This window comes from Pundamilia nyererei, unplaced genomic scaffold, assembly GCF_000239375.1.
Source record: "Pundamilia nyererei isolate P.nyererei 1_Seehausen unplaced genomic scaffold, PunNye1.0 scaffold00313, whole genome shotgun sequence".
In the NCBI taxonomy this organism is placed as follows: domain Eukaryota; kingdom Metazoa; phylum Chordata; class Actinopteri; order Cichliformes; family Cichlidae; genus Pundamilia; species Pundamilia nyererei.
Window position 1 is genome coordinate 262,122 of NW_005187714.1, and position 24,352 is coordinate 286,473.

Consider the following 24,352-nt stretch of genomic DNA (forward strand, 5'->3'; position numbering starts at 1 on the left):
TGTGTGTGTGTGTGTGTGTGTGTGTGTGTGTGTGTGTGTGTGTGTGTGTGTGTGTGTGTGTGTGTGTGTGTGTGTGTGTGTGTGCAGGTATTACTCATGTTGTGGGGACCTAAATCTGTTTGCACAGTCGCATATGGAGACTAAAAGCAGGTTCCTGTTACATAAATCATTTAATTTTTAGGAAAGATTGGCGTTAGTGTTTGGGTAAGGCTAAGTGCAGATTATGCAAGTAATAGTTATGGTTACGTTTAGAGATGGGCTTTATTAAACGAATGCAGCTCCATGGAGACACGACTGTGTGTATGTGTATGGACGAGATCACTGTGTATTTACCGTAGTTGTTGCCAAAGTGCTGCCAGAACTCTAGCTCTGACTGGATTAAAAAGACTTTTATTTTCTAATCTTATTAGCTTTAAGAAAACGTACTGCTCTGTTCTGGTCCAGCAGACTGGGTGGCACGATCACCCTTCAACTGTCCTCTCCAGTTGAGCCAAGTTTAAAACCCCATGATTAAAGTCTAACAATCCATTTGGCTACTGCCTGTGGCGGCAATGGTCTGGATGTTCCTTAGCTGTTTTAAGCAATACTAAGTCTGTATTTATGCCAGCATTTGCATCGCATCAAAAACCAAATAATGCCATACCCAGATTTCTCCCGTCCACACAAGCTTTGTTTCAGGTCCATTTTTAGCACTTGCAGCTAATTATTTAATAACATTTTTCTAGCATGCACCACTGGAAATATAACCTCATAAATCCTACAATATTTATCAATCAACAAAAATCATATTAATTCAACTTTTATTCCAGATTGTTCTCCTGGTGCTACTAGTGAGACCCACCCAACCATTCAAGAGCTTTCAATACATATTATTATACTATAATCAATAACATATATTTATAACGATGCATTTAAGAGGACAAAACTGTTTTCCCTGAAAAAAGGGCATCTGTTCCCTTTTGTTCCCTCTGTAATTTCTGCCCATGGTTTCACTGATATCACAGCAGTCTTTGAGGGTGTAGGCCAGTCAAATTTCAGAGGTGATGGTTGTGATTGTCCTTTTAACCATGGCTCTGCCCATCAGAGATAAACTTAAATATAAACCTCTGCAGTGTTTTGGTGCCCTAAACATATAAATGTATTACTCAGACTAGGCTCAGTCTTCTTACCAGCACATGGTCACACCACCAGACCGCTCTGCCTGAGCTGAGCTGTGTTAGCCTAAACTTTAGCTTGAGCTTTGAGACTGAGACATTGTTTGCTCAGTTGTTGGACCAATACAGAAAATCTGACAGAATGGAGAATTACTAACAGCACAGAGATCCCACAGAGCTCAGTGGTCAGGTGTTGTTGTACCCGGCAGCTCAGTATGTCAGTGTGAAGCGCGAAGGGAACAGCAAGACTTTTCCCAGGTTAGAAAAAGTGAGAAAACGACTCCACTTGACAACATTGATTTGTGAGGAGTGACTGGCCTGTGTGGGATTCCTCTTGAATCGTGGGAAGTGTGTTCTCAGCAAGCCCATCATCAGCGTAGCACCACATGTCTCACTGAAAATAAAAGCAGCCTGGAGAAGCTCACATTAGAAACAGGAAGGGCTTAAGCAGCCGGTGAGACAGTCCACTTTACCAGCTCATTCACCTCATTGATTTTCTTAATCAAAGGCTAAACTGATTTGCAGACCAGTGCTGTTGCATAAGCCTACAAAATGTACTTGATGCACTAAACAGACTGTTTCTTATCAAGGAAAAGAAATCTGTAGAGAAAGTTTCAATACACAAATCCAGGAGTGTAGAAATATTTCATCATATTTGACTGAAACTTGACCTCTGTGTAGAGGTCAAGACAGAGGAGATCACAACTGAGATGTAGAAAAATCCAAAAAAGCACCACCCTGCTGATGGTGTCAAGACTCTGTGAGCTGTGGGAAGATGGACTGAAATAACGAAGCGTCCTGCCAGGCCCTACTGTACCTCTGCTTTGGGAGATTTTTTTTTCCACTTGTCAGTAATAGAGCAAAAAATGAGGCCTTTGAATATGGACCCTGTTTTTATTCCACTTGGCTGAAAATCAATAAATGCATTTAGATTAGTTTGTAAAGTATTGGTTAATAGTTTACAAGGCTTTTACACCTTTTAAATAAAATTGAAATGTTAGACAGGAAAAAAAAAATGGAACTGCACTAGATGAAGAAAACAACGGGTATTTTTCTCTAAAGCAGTCGTTTCCAACCTGTGAGGCTTAGATCCTGCTGGTGGGAGGCAGAAAGAACAAAGGTTTTTATTTCAAAGCAAATTTCTTGTGAATCAATTTTCTGGTGAATGCTTTTTCCTCATGAAATAATTAGTAAGAGATGATACTGTGCGCTCCAATAATTTATTGAAAATGCATGAAAAAGCAGCACAGCAGTATTTTGGATTTTCTTCTGATGTCTGTAGCTAACTCTTAGGTCACAGTGTTCATCCATTTAAGTTTACAGGTCACAAACCTTAGAGTAGAATCTGCGCTATAAAAAATACAACAAAAACGCCTGTTTTTCACCTCCTTTCAGGTTATATTGAAGAGGCGTGCATCATCCCCTGCCCTTCAGACTGTAAACTCAGTGAATGGTCCAACTGGTCACGCTGCAGCAAGTCCTGTGGGAGCGGAGTCAAAGTTCGCTCCAAATGGCTTCGGGAGAAGCCTTACAACGGAGGTCGGCCGTGTCCTAAACTGGACCACATCAACCAGGTACTGACAGCGAAACTAATCTACGTGCTAAGACATGCGAGCTGGTGGCTGAGCAGGAGATTAAAGTCAAAACTGAAGCTCTTTTCAGCTCACCATTGTTTAATATTTATGAGCTGAGCTACAATATGTCTGTAGTTATTACAAGTATGCTGCACATTATACATATCCAGCACTAGAGAGAAAGAAATAAATTAATTATTTATGACAATAAACTTGAGTCTGCAGAGCTTTCTCTTACCTTCCACTCATTATTGCTGCAGTCATTTTTTTCTGAGCAGCGACACTGCAAAAAGCAACGGGTGCTATAAATGGATCCCATCCACTGAATTAATGCCCCCAAATGTGCCAGTTGATTCCTTAAGGTTCTCTGATTTGCTCAAATGAAATGCTTTCCAGGCCTTAGAGTATCAGCAAGTTTGCCTGGCAGTGTGTGTGAATCTGCTAAGTTCACACAGGTGTTTATGCCACAGGCTTTTCTGATTATGAACTCTTGAATGTTGCATTAATCATAGGTTTTGCACTGTATGAACAGTTGGCATCTGCTCATTAATCCATCTGTCTCCTTTTAATCCAACCCGATGCTCGCTGGATGTGACTCATTGCTACAGGCCCAGGTAAGAGTTGCTCTCCTCAGATAATTGCAATGTACTCACAGTGTCACCAGCGTCAGTAGGTCACTGACAGATAAATGTACACACTCACAATGTCATGAATGTAGCTAAACAAGGTCCTATAGGAGACTTGAGTTTTATTTATGCAGACATTTCTCAGTGGCAAAGCTTCTCTGGGGGCAGAAATAATCTCGTTGGCTGAGTTAAACCTCAGAGAGCTGAGCTAAAGAATCACAGTGTATTAGGCAAACCTTAACTGACAAACTTGCATGGCTAAGATGAAATATTAAAAAATAAATATATTTGTAGAGGCGACTTTTTTCATTTTGACCACGAGGATCATATTTGTTAGCTAAGCAAGCCTCTGAGATTTGCCTGCAGCAAAAAAGTTTAGAAAAGAAACTGCAATCTGCTACATTTGATTTGCTGCTCTATCAACTTCAGAGTGTTTGTTATTTTTCTCAGGTGTATGAGGTGGTGCCGTGTCAGAGTGACTGCAAACAGTACGTGTGGGTGGCCGAGCCGTGGAGTGTGTGGAAAGTCAGCAACGTGGATTTGAAAGAAAACTGTGGAGAAGGTGTCCAGACCAGAAGAGTCAGGTATTTGTCAGATTGCCTGCCATTGTGGCTTTGCTTATTTGTTTTCAGTGTTTACCAAAAAATTTTTATTGTAATTGAGCATGGCATTTATTCAGGCAGGCCACAAAGTTAAGCTCAGCCTCAATCCTGGCAGATCAGCAGATATCAGCTGCAGCCAGCATTAACTGATGACACAGCTGTTTGTGCTTCACAGCAAATCTCATACAGGGTTTTTTATTTAAGCCACACTGGGGTGGCTACAGTTGCTATGCAAGCCACTTTGCAGCCCACAAACTTTCCAGCTCCTCCTTTCATTCTATGCCTGACTTATTCAGTGTGTTATATGTTGTCACTGATGCTCTGTTCCATATGAGGCTCTCATTACTTATGCAAAGCTTAATGCAGGGGTGTCCAACTCCAGTCCTCGAGAGCTACTGTCCTGCAGCTTTTAGATGCATCCTTACTCCAATATAGCTGAATCAAATGGTTGGATTACCACTTCAGCATGCCATCAAGTTTGACAAAGGCCTGATAATAAGCCATTCATTTGATTCAAGTGTGTCGGAACAAAGATGCATCCAAAAGCTGCAGCACGGTAGCTCTCGAGGACTGGAGTTGGACATAATGATAGCATAGAGGCCCCACACAACCATAACACCTGTTAAAATCATTGCAGATTTAAATAATCTTATTTTTACTGACTGAATTTTATTTGGTGTCTTTTAGAGTTGAAATAATTACAACTCCACTACAGTTTTAAAATGTGACAAATTGATTCTGCTCTTCTTAATTCAGTTATTCAATAATTGGTGTTCCTATGGCACACCATTAAAGTACACAAACATATGCACATTTTCTGTTTTTGGAAAATCATTATCTGGTACTGATCAGCTGATGAAGTAGATTGAGTTACTCAAAACAAAAACATCTTAAAAACAGTGGATTGAAACACACATACATGGGAGCAACTCTGCTTGAAAAGATATCAACATATACAGTCCTGATAATAACCAACCTGGCATCTTAGCATGATTGTTGGTGGTCCATTAAGCTGCTAGAACGGCTAATGTACAGTCAGAGTGAGTAAAAATGCTAATGACCTCAGCTGAGTTGTCCCTCCTTAGAGCAGGGGAAATTAATACTGTAAATGGCCGACTGGGGTGTAACGAGCTGCAATTTAAATAAAATATTCTGACTGAGGTCGTTGAGGAAATCCAGGTTCTGGTTTAATTGAAAAAAACAATTAACTTTTTACTTATTGTAAAAAATGTTTTTGTTAAAACTTACAATAAAAGTTAAAATAAAGGTGAAACTAGACTTTTTTTATAGACCTGACCTCACCTACTCTGGGGGATCCACCCTGCCGTGTGAGAAGCACATAGGTTGTCAGGTACTTCATGTACCTGTCAGCTCCCTGTCCAGTTAAAACACACTGTCTGACTATTTCTTTCTTTGCACCACAACAGCAGAATTGCTAAAACAAGGTCAAACTCTGGGTGTTTCTTGCCCGATCCCACAGGTGCATGCTCAACACAATTGACGGCCCATCTGAGCCCGTCGAGGACTACCTGTGCGACCCGGAGGAGATGCCCTTGGGGGCCAGGGAAAGCCGGCTGCCCTGCCCTGAGGACTGTGTCCTCAGCGACTGGGAACCCTGGAGTCGCTGCACCCTGGTGAGAGCTGAACCCACATCAGAAAGCAGCAGCTCAGCTGTCTGGCACAGAGCAGATATGGCAGCGTCAGATTTCTGTAAAAGTCCACTGATATGATTTTCTTGTTGGAAAAAATTTTCTGAGGTTCAGGAATTCAAAGCGTGGCTGTACTGTATCATTGTGAGCAGTGTGTGAATCTTTGTCAACAGGTTATTTCTCATCCACCAAGGAGGAATAAAAGAGATATATGAACTGGGAAGAAGGAGAAAAATGGCTTATATATCACCTATATTACACTGTACTCACTGTGCATTCAGCAGGGAGGGAACATGATTTATGATAAAGATTCAGGAGCATGTAGAGCCACACACACACACACACCTGGATATATTTCAGCAGTAATGTAGCAGCAAACATAAAAGCTGAGGCTAAAAATATTGCAGCTAATTTGTGAACATGATTTGGCAGACAACCAAAAATAGTCTTACACAACACCACAAATTCAGTTTGTAAAAAATTACTTCACTGTAAAAAAGTTATGGTAAATTAAATATAACTGATATTGGTCTACAGCTGAGACAGTTTCCTATTCCATGGTGACTTCAGATTTGTAAAAAGACAGCAGCCCCTGCAATCAGCACACACCTACAGGATGCAGCACACACGCAATGTTCATTCTTTTTGCAAAAACTTCCAAAGGTGTCAGAACATCCTGTTCAACTCCTCCGCCCGACACCTCCGTTTGATGGTAAAAAGCCGCTTTAACTGCTCTGGTTTCACCCGCTGTTCTCACAGCAGCACCCTGGCCATTGTTAATCACACCCCATTCTCTCCCAAAGTGCTTGACGCACCATCTTCCCACAATTCCAGTCTCGACGTGGAGTCTGCAGTGGCACCAGCAGGGCCTCTCACATGTTTTATTCATCATGCCAGCAATGGAGTTATTCAAAAGGCTGTCATTTTCTCCCCCAACTCTCTTCTCTGCGAGCAATGACCGTGTAGAGTCTGGTGATTTACCATTCCAGTAGAATATCTGTTTCAGCCCTCCTATCAACTCCTGCTGGAACAAAAACATCGAATTCCACATTTTGGGAAAGAAAGAGCCTTATTTAAAGGCATTCCTCCAGGCATAGGAAAGCCATCGGAGAACATCTTGACATTAACATTTTAAATGAATCGCAGCCCAATAACTTCATAAATAATTCTAACACATTTAGTGCCTTCAATCATCAAAACACATGAACACCATGGCTGCAGGAACGCTATGACTTTGTTCCGGGTCAAGGATATGCCTCCATTCACTTCTTATCACTCGCTACAATATGGCCTGTTTAATCATTTATGCATTCTAATGGCTCAGGTTTTTAATGGGAAGTCTCTGTTTCAGCCCTGTACCAGAAGTAACTATCGAGTGCGGACAGCATACACCATTCGACCCCCCAGCGTGGGAAGAGAGTGTCCAGACACGACCGAAAAGGAGCCCTGCAGCCTTAACCTCAACTGTTTCAACTACTTCTACAACATCACAGGTAAAAGGAAATGTTGAAGAAGCCCAGGTTTATAGCCTAACCCACACTCATTGGTTGGTTTAAAATGGCACACTGAATCTCCCCAAAAAGGATGTACTGATATAAAAGTCAAAGGGCTTTTTTGCTGGTTATTAATAGAGAAACAATCATCAGCTAATAGCAGCTGTTTTTTTTAACAATAATCAGGTGGAGAAAGAAAAGCGTCTTACAGACAGTTCATGGCAGGAAAGGCACAGACTCTTGGGACTGTTAATGTTCTGTTGTAGTTACTGCAGTCATGTTGTGTTTGCTCCTTGAGTATTGTGATTGTACAATATGTTTTTATGGCTCAGAACAGCATGACGCTCCACACATTGTCTTGGAGAAGGTCCTGGCTCACTTGAGCCTTCCAGACTATAAAAGCTAGCCCAGACGAGCTGTTTTTTCCGTATCTTTTATTTAGACTCCTTCCAAGCCACATACAAAGAGCAGGTTTGTGAATTCCTGTGTCTTCCTCCCCTCACGCAGATGGCTGCCCCTCCCTGAGCCTGATGTTCTTTTTTCCCACTGTTGCCAAAACACTTGCTCATAGGGGATCATCTGATTGTTGGGGTTTACCCTGTTTTCTTAGTATTATTTTAGCGTCTTTACCTTAGAATATAAAGCGCTGAGAGGCAACTGTTGTTGTCATTTGGCGCTGTATAAATAAAATTCATGTTCATGCATGTTCAGGATTTTGGCCTGGGTGTCTCACACCAGAAGTTGCTGTGGCGATGATACATCTAACCAGTGTTAATGTTCAGTTAATATGTGAATGTTTAACAACGCCATGGTGATGTAACTGCGTGGTGGCATGGTGACGCAGGAGTTCCTTAAAATAGTAGAGATGTGCTATTAATCATCAAGTCCTTACTGTGAGAAGTAAAAAGAAGTATTCTGGACTTTTTAGGTTTGTCTGTGTTATTTCACGACATTTCCGAGTGGATGAGGATGATTAACACGGGGATTGTGGCCCCCTGGCAGTCTGCATCATCACGTATTTCCTGAAAATGGCAGCATTGCTGCTGCTTGTGTGATTTCTGGGCTGCTGTCAGCGATGTGAACCAAATCTGAACCAAATCAGTGACATGAAAATCAGCCCCTTAAATGTAAGCCTTAAAATGCAGCATCCATTTCAGATTGAGCCCCTCACGGGATGAGCGATCAATAAACAGCTCATCTATTTTCTTTTTTTCATTATCCTTATCGCTTTTGTTTCATTCTAGTAGGATAATTGCAGACCATGCGGGGTCTTATCAAAACCTTGTATAATGGCAATGTAACGTTAATAGGACTGTTTTGAGTCCAGCTCACAGCTGGTCTTCACAATGCTCGTCTCTAAAAGCCAGCTATTTATTGGTTGGTTGTTTATCTCTTTAGCGCCGGTTTGCACAGGGAGGTTGAATAGGCACACATTAAGTTTGATTTCTCTGCAGCTACAACCATTAAAGCCTGGAAGAGTACAAGTAAACCAGTTGGCTGCAGGCCACTGTGGTTAAATGCCTTGCTCAGTGGCACCTCTGTGTGTGACTGCTTAGAACAGAAAACATTTCTGATTAACTGTAAACAGAAAGATTTCCAAAATAGATTTGAGCTGGCAGCCTACCCGAGCCTCCCCCTCGAATCCTCGGGACATCACAGCTCCACCTCACATGTCACTGAGGTTATGCTTTAATGTTTCATTTTGGAAACTGTAAGAAACAATTTCAATAGAAGCGAATAAAAGCAGAGTTTGGCACTCACTTAGTTTGGAAGCCCACCCTCCTGCTCCCTCTGCTCTTTGGAAGAGGTGACACATTATCCCAACTGCTGAGTTCACAGTGGCATGCAGGTATCCTGGGGTATATGTACTTAATATATGAGCAGAAATTATTATTGGGTATTCTTTTTCCATTGTTGATGCAGAGATCATCCAAGCTGCTCCTTCCTGCAACGTTTCTCTCCTTTCCTTGCTGCCTTTCTCTCTGTCTCTTACTGTCAGTCTTTCTTGTTGCGATCTCCCTATTTCCAGTCCCCAGAGTGCCACAAAGCTCCTCAGCAGAAGGAGACACAATTTCCCGAGTTGAGCTTGCAAACGAGCTCACTGCAGCTAAAAACAACCGCTCATCGCACGGCGCTCTTCGTGAGTGATACCTCAGCCTCCCCGTTGTTGCAAGTTTTTTTCTTTTACTTCTTCTTTTTTTTAAGCAGCACTGTGGTTGTTTAAAGGCAGTGAAACCCCAAGTATGGAATAAAATGCTGCTTTTTCCCTTCACAGAAATAATTTTCTCAGGGTGCCAAGTTCTGCTTCCTAAATCTTTGGATTTTTCTGTTCATATTCAGCTTTTAAATTCTGCTTATTTTTCAAAGGAGGCGACTCAAATCAGACCAAATGGCCACACAACGCAATTCCGCCATAAAAAGACACTAATGGCAGCCAGATTTATTGGATATAAGTGAGATGTTAGAAATCTTAAATGACCTCTTTGCAGGCATCTGTTTTTAAAAGTCATCTTCAACAGCCAGAAGCTATAAAGACTCCAGAAATACAACAAAGCCACACTGATTATTTTTAAAGAGGTGGCAGAAGGAGACGAAGAATGTAATGCCACAAAGGTAATGAGCTGAAGTCAAAGTTACAGTGTGGCAAGTACAAGGCATGCGCACTGCTCTGCTGAGTCATCTGGCAGCTTAAAATGGTTCATTTATATGCTTGGCATGTGTATCCTAAAAGGTCTATGTAGTTTCTGCTCTCTGATGGCTGGGAAATTTTAGTGTGTCAGCAGTGGAGTTAGTAATTAACTTGATCGTGTCGCATTGTGTCAATACGTCATATCAAAAACTCTACCAATTAATTGATGTTTTATATAAAAATCCTTGTTCTTGTCCTTGCTGGGAGACTCTGTGTATGAGCGTACTGTATAAAAGCTTAAGGTAAGCAACTTTCAGAGAGGAATGAGACAACATAAAGCGACAATGCATTTTTGTGTGCTCCCCCATAAAAAGCCGAAGACAGACTACGGTTGTTTCTCACTGTTTGGGATTTATTCTCTCTGAAGTGTAAAGACTTTGTGACAGCTGAGGCATTCGAACACTTCTAAACAGCGTCTCCTTGTGTTTTGTCCCCTCCACATCATCCCGCTTGAACTGAAAATACATCCAAGTACAGAGGCAGAACACTTGTGAAAGGCTGGTTTCTTGTGACTTCAATGCTTCCTCCTCTTCTTTTCGCTTCTTGCTCTCATCTAAATCATGACACCCTCTCACCTGCCTTCCAGCTCTGCTCGCACTCAGGGTGGTAAAATCAACAGCTGCAACCTGCTGAACGCTGGCAAATATTTGATATGTGGTAAAGTTATGTGCTCTCAAAGCAGGCAGATAACAGTTGTATTGTAAGGGTCATTTAATGCTGTAAAACACAGTGCACTTGATGCCAGGATTACCTTTTACGTGATAGCTTATTAGTGAACGCTGCTATTTAATAACTATATTAATTAAGTAAGTAAAGTAAGTAAAATTTTATTTGTATAGCACCTTTCAAGACAGAAATCACAAAGTGCTTCACAGAAAAGCTAAAACATAAAAACAGAAATCAACCAAAAGCAAGTTTAAAAAGATAGTGGTTTCATTTAAAAAACAGCTAAAAACCTGAGTCCACAGATCTCAGGCTTAAAGGAAGGGAGTTCCAGAGTCTGGGGGCCACAGTTACAAACGCCCTATCACCTTTCGTTTTCAGCCCGTATGCTAGACGACCAGCAAGCCCTGATCACATGACCTCAGGGACCTGCTGGGGATGTAATGATGTAAAAGATCTCTGATATAGGTTGGTGCTTGTCCATGCAGAGCCCTGAATGTCAAAGTCAAAATCTTGAAGTTGGTTCTGAATGTTATGGGGAGCCAGTGCAACTGGATCAGCAGGGGTGTAACGTGGGAGTATTTAGAAGATTTGGTCAGAAGCTTTGCGGCAGCGTTCTAAACAACTTGCAAATGATCCACAGAGGCTTTACATGAACAAGTGAACAAAGAATTGCAATAATCCAAATGAGATGAGACAAATGCATGGATGACCATTTCTAGTTCTGAGTGTGAAACAATGGGACTCAGCTTAGCAATATTTTTTAAATGATAAAAACAGGAGCAAACCAATAAATTAGCATGAGTGTCCAAAGTCAGAGCTGAGTCAAAAGTTACACCAAGGTTCCTGATAGAAGGTTTGGCAAATGTCAACCAGTCCAAAGCAGACCCTGATATACCCACCCAATGTCTCAGCCTATCTAGCAAAATGTGATGGTCAACAGTATCAAAGGCAGGCGTCAAGTCCAACATCAGCAAGGTAGAGCATTCTCCTGCATAATTCATCAGGATGTCACTGGAGAGACTCTAATAAGTGCCGTTTCAGTAGAGTGTGCTCTACGAAAACCAGACTGGAATTTATCCAGAATGCTGTATTCATCTAGAACAGATAGAATTAACTATATTAAATAATCATTAATCAAGTAAGCGCTGTGTTCTGTCACAAACCCGCAGATCCTTATCACCCAGCTTAGCAGTTCCTCTCAGTTATTCGGAGCATTTAGCATCTTTCAGCTCATTATTTTGGTATCCAGCATCCAACTGTGTTTGTGCACTCAGAGAACTCACATCAAGGTTTTATTTGCAGACTGAGCAGCTGTTTTTGGTGCCAAAAAAGCCTTTGAAAAGCTGCAGAACCACAGAGCTAGCACCTAGCAGGCAAATGTACCAAAGCCGTATAGTAACTAAACAGCCAGAATTTTCTTTAAGTCATTTGTAAAATGAAACTGTGCTGAAATGATTTGTAGAAATTGTGGTTTTGTCAACAAATATAACTCCAAATAAATGCTACTGTTGATTCGCAGCATCTGTGATCGTTTCTGTCTCCAAGTTGCGAAAATTACAAATTGAGGACTTGTCTTAAATGAAGACTTTCTCAAGAATTCATTTGAGAATCAAAGAAGAACTATTCAAGTTGATGTGGTACACTATAATAAAAGTAATCAACTTTAGAAAGAATTTGCATAATGGAATAATCCAACTTTGACACATTTGGGAGAACACAGTCTCAGTTCAATTAAATAGCACATTTAATGCTTTCAGTGCAAATCATATCTATTCAGATCATATTTCAGAACTTATTTACAGTTTCCTTAAAGATCTGGATGCCATGCTTGATTTGTTTGTTGAAGCTTTAGAACAGCTCTTTGTTTTACTGCCAGTGCTGTTGGTAAGCCTTTTGTAGAGTTGCACTCATAAAGTTCAGGGCAACGTTGCAGTGCTGTCTTTGTGCTGGATTATTCAACAGTGTTTATTTTCAGTTATTTGCAGAAAACAAACTGAAATTAGTTATTTAAACCACAGCAGATGCCAAGTCTTTGCATATTTATTCAACTTATTATCTGGTGTTATTTATATTTTCTGTGAGAGAGCCATTGTCGCTCCGAAAGCTTGACATTTTTCATTTTGTGAGTGTGATAAAGAAAAAGGAACAAAGCGAGATTGTTTCTCTATACGACCTTTCCGATTATGTTTCAGGCTACATGTACTGTGTAAAAATAAATCCTCGTAGTATTAAAAAAAAACATCGTGCTGGGCATCACTACAAAGTACAAGAAGTTCCCAGGCTGTTGCTGCAGCACAGAAAAAAATGTGCCTGGAGTCAGCATTGAAAATGAAGTTGTACAAACAAACATCAGGACCTGTGTTAGAATCACTACCATCCTTAGAATCTGCATTGTGTCGAATACTCCAAGCATGCTATTCAGCTGGCCCAAATGTAACCGTTCACCATGAACAAACCATCAACAGCCATCAGATCAGGAGTATCCTGTAGCACTTCTGCATTCTCACTGTTGCACATACAAATTTCTCTTCCAGGACTAGACTGTCATTTTCGAGCTTCACTCCTAACACCCTGAACTGTCTAAAGAGGACCCTTTGGAGCCAACTTCTTGACATGAACCAACATGGCAGCTCACAGCTTGTCTTTACAAGCAAGTTTTTTGGCTTTTGGCTTCTTCTCGCCTGCCTTTCTTGGCAGATTTAACTTCTGAATTTCAAGTTGAAGATCCTCCTTTTGACAATGCAAGAAAATCCAGCTTACGTTGCAGGTGGTATTTATATAACAGGACTGCCACTGGGCATTCCAAACACTAGGAAGAGGTATGCCACTGGGTATAAGGTGACTTCTTCAAAGGGGGTCATGGCAAATTGCTGTTCGTAGGCACAAACAGCAGTGCCGTCTTCAGCGGTGATTCTCAATATTTGTGTTAATAATTTTAATGTTAAAACTAGTAAAATTGTGAATATGTTTTGTTTCTCTTCAGACTGGAGTACGTGTCAGCTGAGTCCAAACGCTGTCTGTGGCGGCGGCATCAAAACCCGGATGCTTGACTGCGTTCGCAGCGATGGCAAATCGGTGGATATAAAATTCTGTGAAGAGGTGAGACTGGAAAATCCTTCAGGTGTTTGCTTTTGGACCTTCCCTTTTTGTTTCTTGGAAGAATCCAATTTTACTTTCTTTGTTTGACACTCTAATTTCTTTTCTTAATGACGTGATCACATAACTCATTAAAATATATTATCGCACCGTTCCGGTACTATTCAGCCCGAAGCAACATGAAATATTTAAGAATATTCCCATGCAGAGATTGTTGTCGTTGCTTCTGGCTGGGCGTTTTATTCATTCATAATGTGTCAACTCCATGTAATTGTAGCCGGCGGGCTGTGGCAGAGCCTTCCCCACAGCTATTTAACCCTTGGCCCACTTCATCATCTGGCTCATTCACAAAAACACACTGTGTCGGGATGGTTTTCACAGCAGCCTTTATAATCCAATTCAGCTGGCCGGAAACCTGCCCTTTGCCAGAACAGAGACTTCTGGGAGTTGCAGTACTGAGAGGTCAAGTCAGTGTCTGAACATAGCAGATTGAGTTTGCAGCGTAATGATTGGTTGTCTGTTATGTGAATGATTTGATGATGTGTTGTTTGAAACATGTGCTGCAGATGAATTTGGAGAAGAAGTGGCAGATGAACATCTCCTGTGTGGTCGAGTGTCCTGTCAACTGTCAGCTGTCGGAGTGGTCGGCCTGGTCAGAGTGTTCACAGACCTGCGGTCTAGAAGGTGAGAATTTCACACACACGTTTTTGTCCCGAGCAGCTTCCAGTGCCATCAAAATCCAGGAGTATGAAATCGGTAACCTTTCACGAACAAGACAACTTTTCTAAACACTGCGCCTCCTTTTCATCATTAATTGCACATTAATCTTACTGATTTACTTCCATTGCTCTTTTCAAGTGCAATAATGAGATTACACTGGAGTAAAGGCAAATGCCAACATAAACAAGTAAACGAGATAAATAAGTTCAGGCAAAATAATGAAGCACATATACGTTTAAGATGGTCTATAAATGTTTTAAGACGTGTTGTAAAAGAGGATGCCAGATTGTAAAGTTGCACTTCAGTCTTAATGGCAAATGGCCAAACATAGATTCTTGAATTTGCAACAGACGACTAAAGCTAAAACAGGTGAAACACAGGCTCCTGACGCACATTTTTAATTCACCTGGTAGAGCAGGTGGCCCAGGTACCATGTATCCCATTTGCTGTCTGTCACTCATGCTCTCTCCCCTCACTTCACTTTTCTGTCTGTGCTACACTGTCCTATCAAATAAAAAATAATGACCATTTCCAACCACCTTACATTCCTGTTGCTTTATCTATATTTACCATTTATCTGTTGAAAAAACAAGATCCAACTGTGATAACAGAGCTATTATTGTTTTTACCTCCTTAGTCCGTCTTTACTGTAGCAAGAACTGCCAAACAAGCAGTTTTTAGTACTTAGTACTATGTCTACCCATCCATCTGTGTGTCTGTCTGTGCAGGATGCAGTTTTATGTAAACTCTTGGCAGCTTTACCAAACTTTACAGGTGTGCATTTGAAATCAAAACGTGGGCCAAGTTTATTGATAGGTGTAGTCTAAAAACTCATTGTTCCCACAGCTGGTGTGACCACATATTGGAGTGTGGTCAATTGTGTACATGTGTGTGGTGCATTTAAAAAAATGTAACTGTAGGAGAGGATTTTTTTTTCTTGCAGAGTTTGAGATATTCCTTATTTATCTGATACTAGGCCCTCACACGTCATCTGAAACAAGCCATTTAAGCTTCTCCTCCTCCCTTTCTTATGATTTACTGGCTCCCACAAACAGAAGAGAAGAAGTGTTTATGAGATGACTATGTGAAGGAAATGTGCTCACTGATGTACAGAGTCAGGAGGAATAAACTGTCTGAAACAGGGAATTACTTGTAGAAACACTGACCTTTGAAACTGGCCATGTTTAATGTCCCCAAGTGTAACTATATGTAACCAGTGTGTAACAAAAATACTAGAGGATGCCAAACTGCAAAAGGAGGATGGGTAACCACAATGAAGACACATCTGCAGAAATGATGGAACAATGTTCTGGTTGTATTAAAATGTTGTGCTTTGTATCACAACCAACAACAATAATCAAAATGATGTGCATGCACAGAGACCAAGAAAGTAAAATAAAGTCAGACCAGGGTCTTTTAAATGTCAGTGCTATCCAGTTCACGCCTGCTGGCTTATCTGGGCAGTTTATTAGTGTGAAATTAGCCAAACAAAGGATGGATGTTTTGCACAGTCTGTCCTACCACAATTTAGGGAATTAGATTGAGCTCCATATGAGCTGTGGCTCGACACCCATTGTAATAAAAGATCAGCGTACTTCTATGGATTTCCAGAAGGTCTGTGGACTCTCAGTTTGTTTAATTTGGGGTTTTTTTTAATCTCCAACTACAAAAGAAACCTGACCTAGGAGCAAGGTCAGAGTTATTTCACATGCATGCTGATGTGGGACTAAGCAGCCTTACCAGTGTAACCAAAATGGGAACAGTTAAAGGCGGGACAAAAAATCCTATTGATTAAAAATTAAATTATCCATCCAGGTCAGAAACTAACGATAAATAAATAACAAAAACCAAATTACTAATTCCTACAAAAAGTTTCTACTTCTGTTTCTTACTGTGGGCTACATACATGTTATGTACACATGGTACCAAAGCGTGTATTTGGGAGACACGCATCTCAGACATTTCCAAATGTAGCTAGCTAGAAAAACTCCCACAAACAAAGCAGAGGGAGTCTTTATTTAAGTCAAAGTTACTGTGTTATAGTCTTTCCAAATGACCATAGAAAATTTGTCGTCCTGTTGCCTAGTTGTTGTTCCAGCAGTTCACACAATTGATTCTGTCCCATTATATGTTCCTGCTCCTCAGGGCCAAGGGAGCCCTTTGAAGAAAGGGCGCTACAGCAATAGTTGGTAAATCAAAAGGAATAAGATAAAAAAGGTTTTTTTACAAAAAAAAAAGGGCAAAGGCGGGGACCTTATTTGATGTGCGTTTTTTCTGTGTATGTGTGGGGGAAGTTTTTTTTTTTTTTTATTGGAGTGGGATATGAAATTGTACAGTTTGCGTGTCAATGTGTGGGAACGCTGGTTGTTTTATGTGTTGAAAGCCAATGTAGGTTGGTAAAGGTGGATTTTGAGGTGAGCACTTTGCTGGATTGTCAGTGTGAAAATGTAAGTGGAATATGCAACAAATGGAGGGCTGTGAGAGTTGAGAGTGGGCAGTTTAAAGCAGGTAGACAAGAAGGTTGCTTTTAGAAACGTGTGTGAAGGGCTTCTATGTCGAGTCTTTCAGTTAATTCATAGCATCAATTCTGCACTTAAATCAAATGGTCTCCGGGGTTCTGCGATGAATTGGATTTATTTAAAGAGGTTTTTCTGATTGATGTGGAATAAAAGCCTTTTTACTCAAGTTGACCAAGAACCAATCAAGATGGTAAAGGGAAAAAAGGTGCAGTATTTCATGCCATTTAGAAACTCCTGCTCTGTTAAGTGAAGTGCTATTGTGCGCCGTAGGATTAATTTAATACATTCAAAACAAACGCATACACATGAATTTAAATGAGCTGTTTATAGAAGGAATGGATGACTGCTGTGTGGCACACCACAATGGTCACTGCATGTGTTTCTGTGTTTAGCTTATTGTTCAGGGGGGGAAAAGTCTCTTTGAACTTTGCATTAATTGTATTATTTTATCAAGAAACCAAGAGCTCCAGAGGCTTTGAAGAAAAAAAAAAAACCTCCTGATATTAATTTTCTCTCATGCTGGTAAAACAAAATGCTCAGATTTCAGTGCTGGGGTGGAGAGTTTTCAACACAGGAACCTGTTGTTCTACTTCAGTTCTACTTAAACAAGTAAAAGTGACTTTCTTTGCTTCAACTTCTCATATGAAGTAAATCTTTACTTCACAATGTAGCGTCTTTATACTATTGACATTGTTAAACTTTGGATTGGTTCCCTATAAGCCTCACTTTCCCTATACTGTCTGCTGCTGAAAACATTTCAAGGGGGAAACAATGTCAAGAAAAACAGTAAAGGGACAGGAACTTTGTTTTTCCCAGAAGGAAAGGGTCCAGTGGATGTCATGCCCCAATCAGGCTGACCGCCACCCCAACCCCAGTTAGCCCACCACTGCAGCATGTGTAGTAGGCCCTGGGCTGCTTAGAGAAATAGGAGAATGTGACAGCAGTGTTTGCAGTGTGCACCATAAGTGGACGCACGGTCAAACATACCTGCTTTCAGTGATCCAAACCAGAACACAAACATTGGTTCATGACAGTTGTAAAACTGAGAAGATTATGCTACTGCACTGACTTTGTCAAGTCTTCCAAAAATCAAGAGTGAATAGTTTTCTGTGCTAAAGGAACGACAACAGCACAAACACAAGCAAGAGTAACCCACATTAAAGGTGGTTCCATATAATTTTGAGACTGCCCCCTGGTGACAGTACACAGCAGCAACATTTAGACAATGGTCTGCAAAACTCTGCATAACGTCAGCGCACAACATTAACACCAAATGGCTGGAACAATATCGTTACTCCTGGTGATTTAAGCTCATTACTTGGACATCTTTAGAAGGAAAAACTGCACTGTATGCCGTAGGGGTTTCATTTTCCATTCAGGATAACAATGATAATCTTGTTTCCTTTCACAGTAGGGAACACATTTTGAAGTGGAGAAAGTCTTAAAAAAATCATGAATTGAACGTGCTTATGGGTGTGGAGATGCTCTAGGAAAAAATGACGGAACAAAAAGACAGACATTCACTCAATAAAGACAGTTCTGCGACACTAACCTATTTCCACCAGATCAACAAGTAACAAAATCCTGCTTATATAAAAGCCTAATGAGAGATCCACAGAAAACCAGAGATAAATTTAACCTTTTTTTTTTTTTACTCTCCAGGTAAGATGTGGCGACAGCGGTCGGTGGTTCAGGCTTCTCAGGGTGACGGCCGACCGTGCCCTTCTCAGATGGAGCAGTGGAAACCCTGTCCTGTCCGACCCTGCTACCGTTGGCAGTACAGCCCCTGGTCTGAGTGTCGGGTAGAGGTATGTCAATACATATAAAAGTTATACCATAATCCAGGTACATTAAACATTAATAATTGTATCGACCTCTGTCAGCTACAAGAAATGGAGCTCAGGCACAGCTGAGATCAATACTCTAAAACAGTTTGAGCCAGAAGGTGGATTTCAGGAGGGTGAAGTCTAAGAACCTGATAAAAAATAATGGAGTCTTTAGTATTGATGAACAAGCTCATCATTTCCCCACTCATACGGTTATTTTGAGAGATGGACAGTAAAAAAAAAAATCAATCTAATGCATCTTTAATGCTGATGCGTTACTGTAAACCAATACCTTTGCCAAGAAATTTGGCAGCCTGTACACTCAATTTTGCATCGTGTGGCACCGGGTCAGATTATTAAAAGCATCCAGTGCAATACTTTATGACATAAAGCAAAACTTTTCAAGAGTAAATGTGGTTTTATGGGGACACACAGAGACAGGTAATGTCATCTGTTACTAACATCCTTTGCTGCCCCTCACTTAAGTTGATCAAAAAGGAAGTGCTTATAACCTCTGCCTTCCTCGGCTGTGTGAGAGTGAGAGGCAGAGACAGTCGACATTTTATTAAATGCACTCTGCATTCACTTCAGAAAAAGGCAAACCATCCTGTGGGTGGTAACCTCTTATCAAACTCCAATCAGGACCCAGCCTGGAGGACTCCCAAATGATATTACCTAACTAAGCAAATGCAAATATTAGCAGAAAATGTATCAGATAAAATGATCCTGTGAGATATTTTGTTCTTTCATGAACAAATATAAAGGACAATTTAACTCCCACACGGGAAAGAGACTGAAAATATATGGGGAAGCTTATCTTCCTTATACTTTTATCTATTAAAATACATTTTAATAGACCTCTACTCATAAAACAAAACAGGACAATAACAATTCTTCATTTAATCCACCAGGATTTTTTCTCCATCCCTTCCACTCTTTAGTGTCCCAATAACGTCAAAACAAGAACAGCAGACACTCTGTACTGCCCGCCTGCCAATAGAAGGTTATTTCCAATACTGCTTTTGTGTTTTCAACGCCCTACCAGTCTTACCCACATAATAAAATCCACAAGGGCACTTTAACAAGTGGTCTACATGTGCAGTCCTGCATGAGATGCTATCCCTGACCTTAATTTTCTGCCTTTATCCGAGTGTGGAAAATGGTCCCCTTTAATCATTTGTTACAGTTCACACAATTTCCAGACGAATGACAGCTTAAAAAGTAGAGTAGTAGTAGTTTAACTCATCCATGTTTGTATTTGTGCTCTTTTGTTTCTGTAAAAATACAAACCGCTGTACATATTGCAAATATATAGAACATATTCTGTTCTAAGCAACAATACATTTCCAGGTCAGGTATGCTGCCTTGCTGAGAAGCTGGAGGTGTGCAGCTTAATGCCTGCAGCTTTTCATCCTACAGCTCAGCTCAGCGATGCTTTTTACTCTTCTCTTAAAATGTTTGAGACGCATAAACACTTTTTGTATTTGTTTGACTTTAGTTGATCTTTCCATCAATTCAAATGGCAGGAGTTGAATTTACTAGGATTATTAAACTGCCATCAGATTGCTGCAGGTTTGTGTGACACCCCCTTCCCTCACTGTGTTAACTCATCACCTTCTGTCTTCTTCTGTGGTGTTTATGTCCTGTCAGAATGTGGTTTGTGGACACGGCATGCGCTTCAGGAACCTGTCCTGCTTCGTGTCGGACGGCTCCAGCGATGGCGAGGGCAGCCTGGTGGACGAGGAGCTGTGCAGCAACCTGGAGGTGGCTGTCGATGGAGACAAGCAGATCAGACTGAAAGAGAGCTGTGTCCTCCCATGTCCAGGTAATAATGCTGACTTCAAGGTTTCAGTGGTAATTATTTGTTGTTTGGGCTGCATGAGCAACCTTGGAAAGTCCAAACACTGAATAGAAGCAATTAGAAGCACAGTCCACTGTTATTAAAAAAAAGTTCTCTAATGAAAAAAATTAAATCAATTATGACTTTACTCTTACTTTACTTTACTTTAATTTTCTTTAATATTCTGTGACTGAAATAGCTCCTCCAAATCAGCTTTTTGCCACACAAAGTAATAGTAAGCTATGGCAGCAATATGCTGGATACTATTAACCTCAGTGTCTGTCAGTAAAACTGATCAGGCATGAAGTACCCACAAGGAGTCTATAGACTTTATGTAAAAGAGCCCCTTGATTTTTGGGTTTATTTTTTATTAGCATTTAGATTGTTGCTAGGTTGTTCTTTTGGATCCAGGAGTAATCAACTTTAAACCAGACGGTTATCAGTGCTAATTAGTGCTGGAAGGGCTATACCGCACAGCAATCTGCAATATTTTTCAGATAGTTTCATTAAAATAACTCCCAAAAGCACTAACACTGCAAACAGGAGGTCCAGTTCAATGACTGGAATTAGTCTAGCTGTGAGACCGAGCAGACAGCAATAACATATCTGTCAGTTAGAGGCCAAACTTTACCTGGACAGTTGATATGAAGGGGTGTGCTGTGCTGTGAACATGTTAATTTCATATCTGTGAAATTGGGCATTTTGACATAGGAGCCTACGGGGACTCTACACTTTTGGCGTCAGCCTCAAGTGGCCACCAGAGGAGCTGCAGTTTTCAGCACTTCAACCCCAGATGCTGCTAGCAGGAGACAAAGTTAGAAATAGCAATAGTTGCTAACATCAACATCACTTGAGTACTTGGATCGGTTGTCATGCGCTGAAGATGCTGATACAGATGTGTCAGTTAATTTAGCGTTCAGGTAAATACATGCTCATACATCATCATATCTGTAGAAGGTGTTTGAGACTAGTGTTTACTAATTATCTGTCTTCATTACCTGTCTATTAAAGCAGTGATTTAAGGCTTTAATCCACAGAGCAGTTTTCTATGCAAATCCTATGAAGCTCAATGTGATCAATGCTCATTGCTCCGAGTGTAAAAACACCCTCATCGTTCAGCTTTTACAATTTATGTAACGTCACTTCTTTCTCACAAACCAATCAGAGTCAAGAAGGGGTGGGAATTATGACATCAGCATTTTTTTAAAAAAATGGTAGAGGAGCTGTGCTTGTAAGACGGTGCACAGAGTGTTTAAAAGTGGCGCATGTGGACACTGAAACTGTTTTGTGTCGCTGTTCTCAGCTTTAACAAGTCACTCTCCATACACAGCACAGTCGACACTTCTCAGCAGTCTGATGTATACTACAGGGAAGCCATTATGAGCATTTAAATACACATTAAAACAAGCTTTGTTGTAACGTTTAAAAGCCAAGTGAATTGAAATGCCTAAATGAGTTTGGCAGTTGTTATTTGAGGTGCTGAAAGTTGGTCTTTTGCGTGTGGGTTTGGTCTCAGCATTACCTCGAAACTCGAACAGAGCTCACTATCTATCATGACCTCTAAAATGAGAAGCAGCAGCATAGCTCAAGGCAGAATAAATGGACTACATTATGACCAAAGCTTTGTCTACCTGTGTTTTTTTATGGGAGTTTCATTTACTTTTGGGTTCTCTACTTCATCGCCTGCATCAGCTTAGAGAGCACTCTTGTCTTCTCTGCTTTTTCAAATCATGACAGCTGTACTCTGCATATGTGTGGGTTTTCGATTCACTTCATAGTTTCTATCATTTTCTCCAATTTCACAAGGTGTCTATCTCCAGCTGTAAGTCACAGCTGCTTCTTTTCACCTCTCGCAGCACACGAGAAGAGTAAAACACGCTGAGGTTATCGTTAGAACAACAGTCAAAGGGCGATCGCTCACAGTCCTCCCCAGAGCAAAGCCCTGCTAGTATGTTGAAGTGTCCGGCCAAGCCAGAGGCACAGCCGTCAGGAACTGGTTCATGTGGAACGCACAAAATATTTGGACCACCTGCTCTTCCAGTGAAATAGACAGAGAGGAGAATCTAAATGAAAGCTGTGACCCCTACAATTCAATTGATTCCATTTGTACAGCAAAGAAACCTAGAAGTAAAAATTATTTGAACACACTCACACATACAGTGAGAGAGATAAAATAATAGTAAAAAAAAAAAAAAAAGGTGCAATCAATAATCTGTGTGGGCGAGATAACAAAAGATCCTCAGGGCTTGAAATAAAAAGACAAAATGGCAAGCCAAGATACGACTGCACAATCTGCTGTACGGAGACGTGTAGATTTTATTCATTTATTCACCTCACATATGAATGGAGATGCTGATTAAGAGGAGAATAGATTGAAGATGTATTTGTGTTTTGATTGTAAGAAAGGCTTGGGTGAAACGTGGCGCAGCAGCAAAGGCATGAGCCAGCTAAAATGGTGCATCTCATACACAAAGGCTGCTCGAATTGATTTATGTACGCCGTTTAAAATTGTTAAATAAGTCCAGACAATAAAAGGTCAGGAAAATTCAACCCATGAGTAAAAAGAGAGAAACAAATAAGGCCTTTATTGAGGCATTAAGGGCAACACGAGCTTCACTAGTGGGCTCAAATCTCCTCCTCCAACTGACAAAAGTGGCTTTGTACACACTTAAATACACACTAGATACAGGGTGGGGCATTGTGAGAGAACAGATCTGAGGCAAAAAGCATCCTCTTGATAAAGACGAATGCTTTCTTAGGCAGCCTGTTCATTAGCCTACAAAAATGGAAAGATCAAGTTTAACGGGAAATAGCTGGAAATCCGCAATTACTCTTGGTGGTTAAAGCGGGTGCCTGGAAAAGCTTAACGATCGAACTGCCCTTTTGGTCTTAAATTTCATTTAAAGTGGCATTAAAAAGTCTTACATTGCTTGCTTATACCTGTAGACACCCTGATTACTTGAAGGCAGCACTCTGGGATGATAAATAAATGAGTTTGCCAAGTGTATTGTTATCCCTGATTATGTTGGTTGGAGCTGTAAACTTAGCCAAATCCAATAAAGAGCAGGAGAGAGGAACTAATCATACCATGACCTCGATTGCATCCAGGACCAACAGGCCTTTTTTTAATATAACCTCTGATCTCACAATGGACTTAGCTGAATAATGATTTGGAAGTGACAAGTGGCTCCTATTTAAGGCCGTAAGCTAATTAGATGTACACGGCAAAGAGTTCGAAGTGCAGTACTGTTTATTCTTACTCCTTATTCTGTTAAGGTTTTATTTCTGGAAAGAATTCAAAATGGCAAACCCCACTAAATCCTTCCAATGTAACTCGAGCATGTGAAAGAGTCCAAAGCTTTGCTGGTCACAGCTGTTTTCAAAGATGGCTTACAGTTATAAACATTAGACCACACTCATGTGTTGTGCTCATTTGCACGTATTGTTCAGGATTTTGAAGCCTTGTGTATTATCTACCATAGAAACTGTAGATTTGGCTTTTGTGATTATACCTGTATTCATAATCACTTAATTTTAACATGAAAAATGTATCTCTCATGTGATAATATCATAAACAATCCGATGTGTCGGAGCGTCCTGACTGCATGCACGCATGCTAGCAACTGCCACAACTAGTGGCAACTTGTTTTTGTGGCTTCTACCTTGTTACACGAATGTTGTTTGTGGCTCAAGATGACTTTATGTCATCCATGAGGGATGCATTTGACATATGTTTCACATATTATAGCTCAACAAGTTACTTATAGCAGTTTAAATACGAGCAATCAGTTTTTGGTAGACCTCAACATCCAGTTGTGAAAGCTGCATCAACCTGAGCCAAACAGTGATCGAGCTGGAACAAAGGATATCCACGCTATACCAAATCCAGGGGGCTGAA

At 40.7% G+C, this 24,352-nt stretch overlaps 1 protein-coding gene across 6 annotated transcripts in view; it reads left to right on the forward strand.

Moving 5' to 3' along the window:
- Positions 1-24,352, forward strand: part of thsd7ab (thrombospondin, type I, domain containing 7Ab) — a 200,170-nt gene that overhangs the window by 147,234 nt on the left and 28,584 nt on the right. For all 6 annotated transcript variants that reach the window (XR_312239.1, XR_312241.1, XR_312240.1 and 3 more), the window contains 9 exons: positions 2,550-2,728; positions 3,337-3,342; positions 3,805-3,938; positions 5,437-5,590; positions 6,957-7,098; positions 13,437-13,552; positions 14,116-14,233; positions 18,451-18,596; positions 20,265-20,439. Coding sequence is in view for 2 of the 6 variants with exons in the window: in XM_005751475.1 (XP_005751532.1) it covers positions 2,550-2,728; positions 3,337-3,342; positions 3,805-3,938; positions 5,437-5,590; positions 6,957-7,098; positions 13,437-13,552; positions 14,116-14,233; positions 18,451-18,596; positions 20,265-20,439 (1,170 nt within the window). In the remaining 4 variants the exon portion in view is untranslated. The remainder of the gene's footprint in view (positions 1-2,549; positions 2,729-3,336; positions 3,343-3,804; positions 3,939-5,436; positions 5,591-6,956; positions 7,099-13,436; positions 13,553-14,115; positions 14,234-18,450; positions 18,597-20,264; positions 20,440-24,352) is intronic.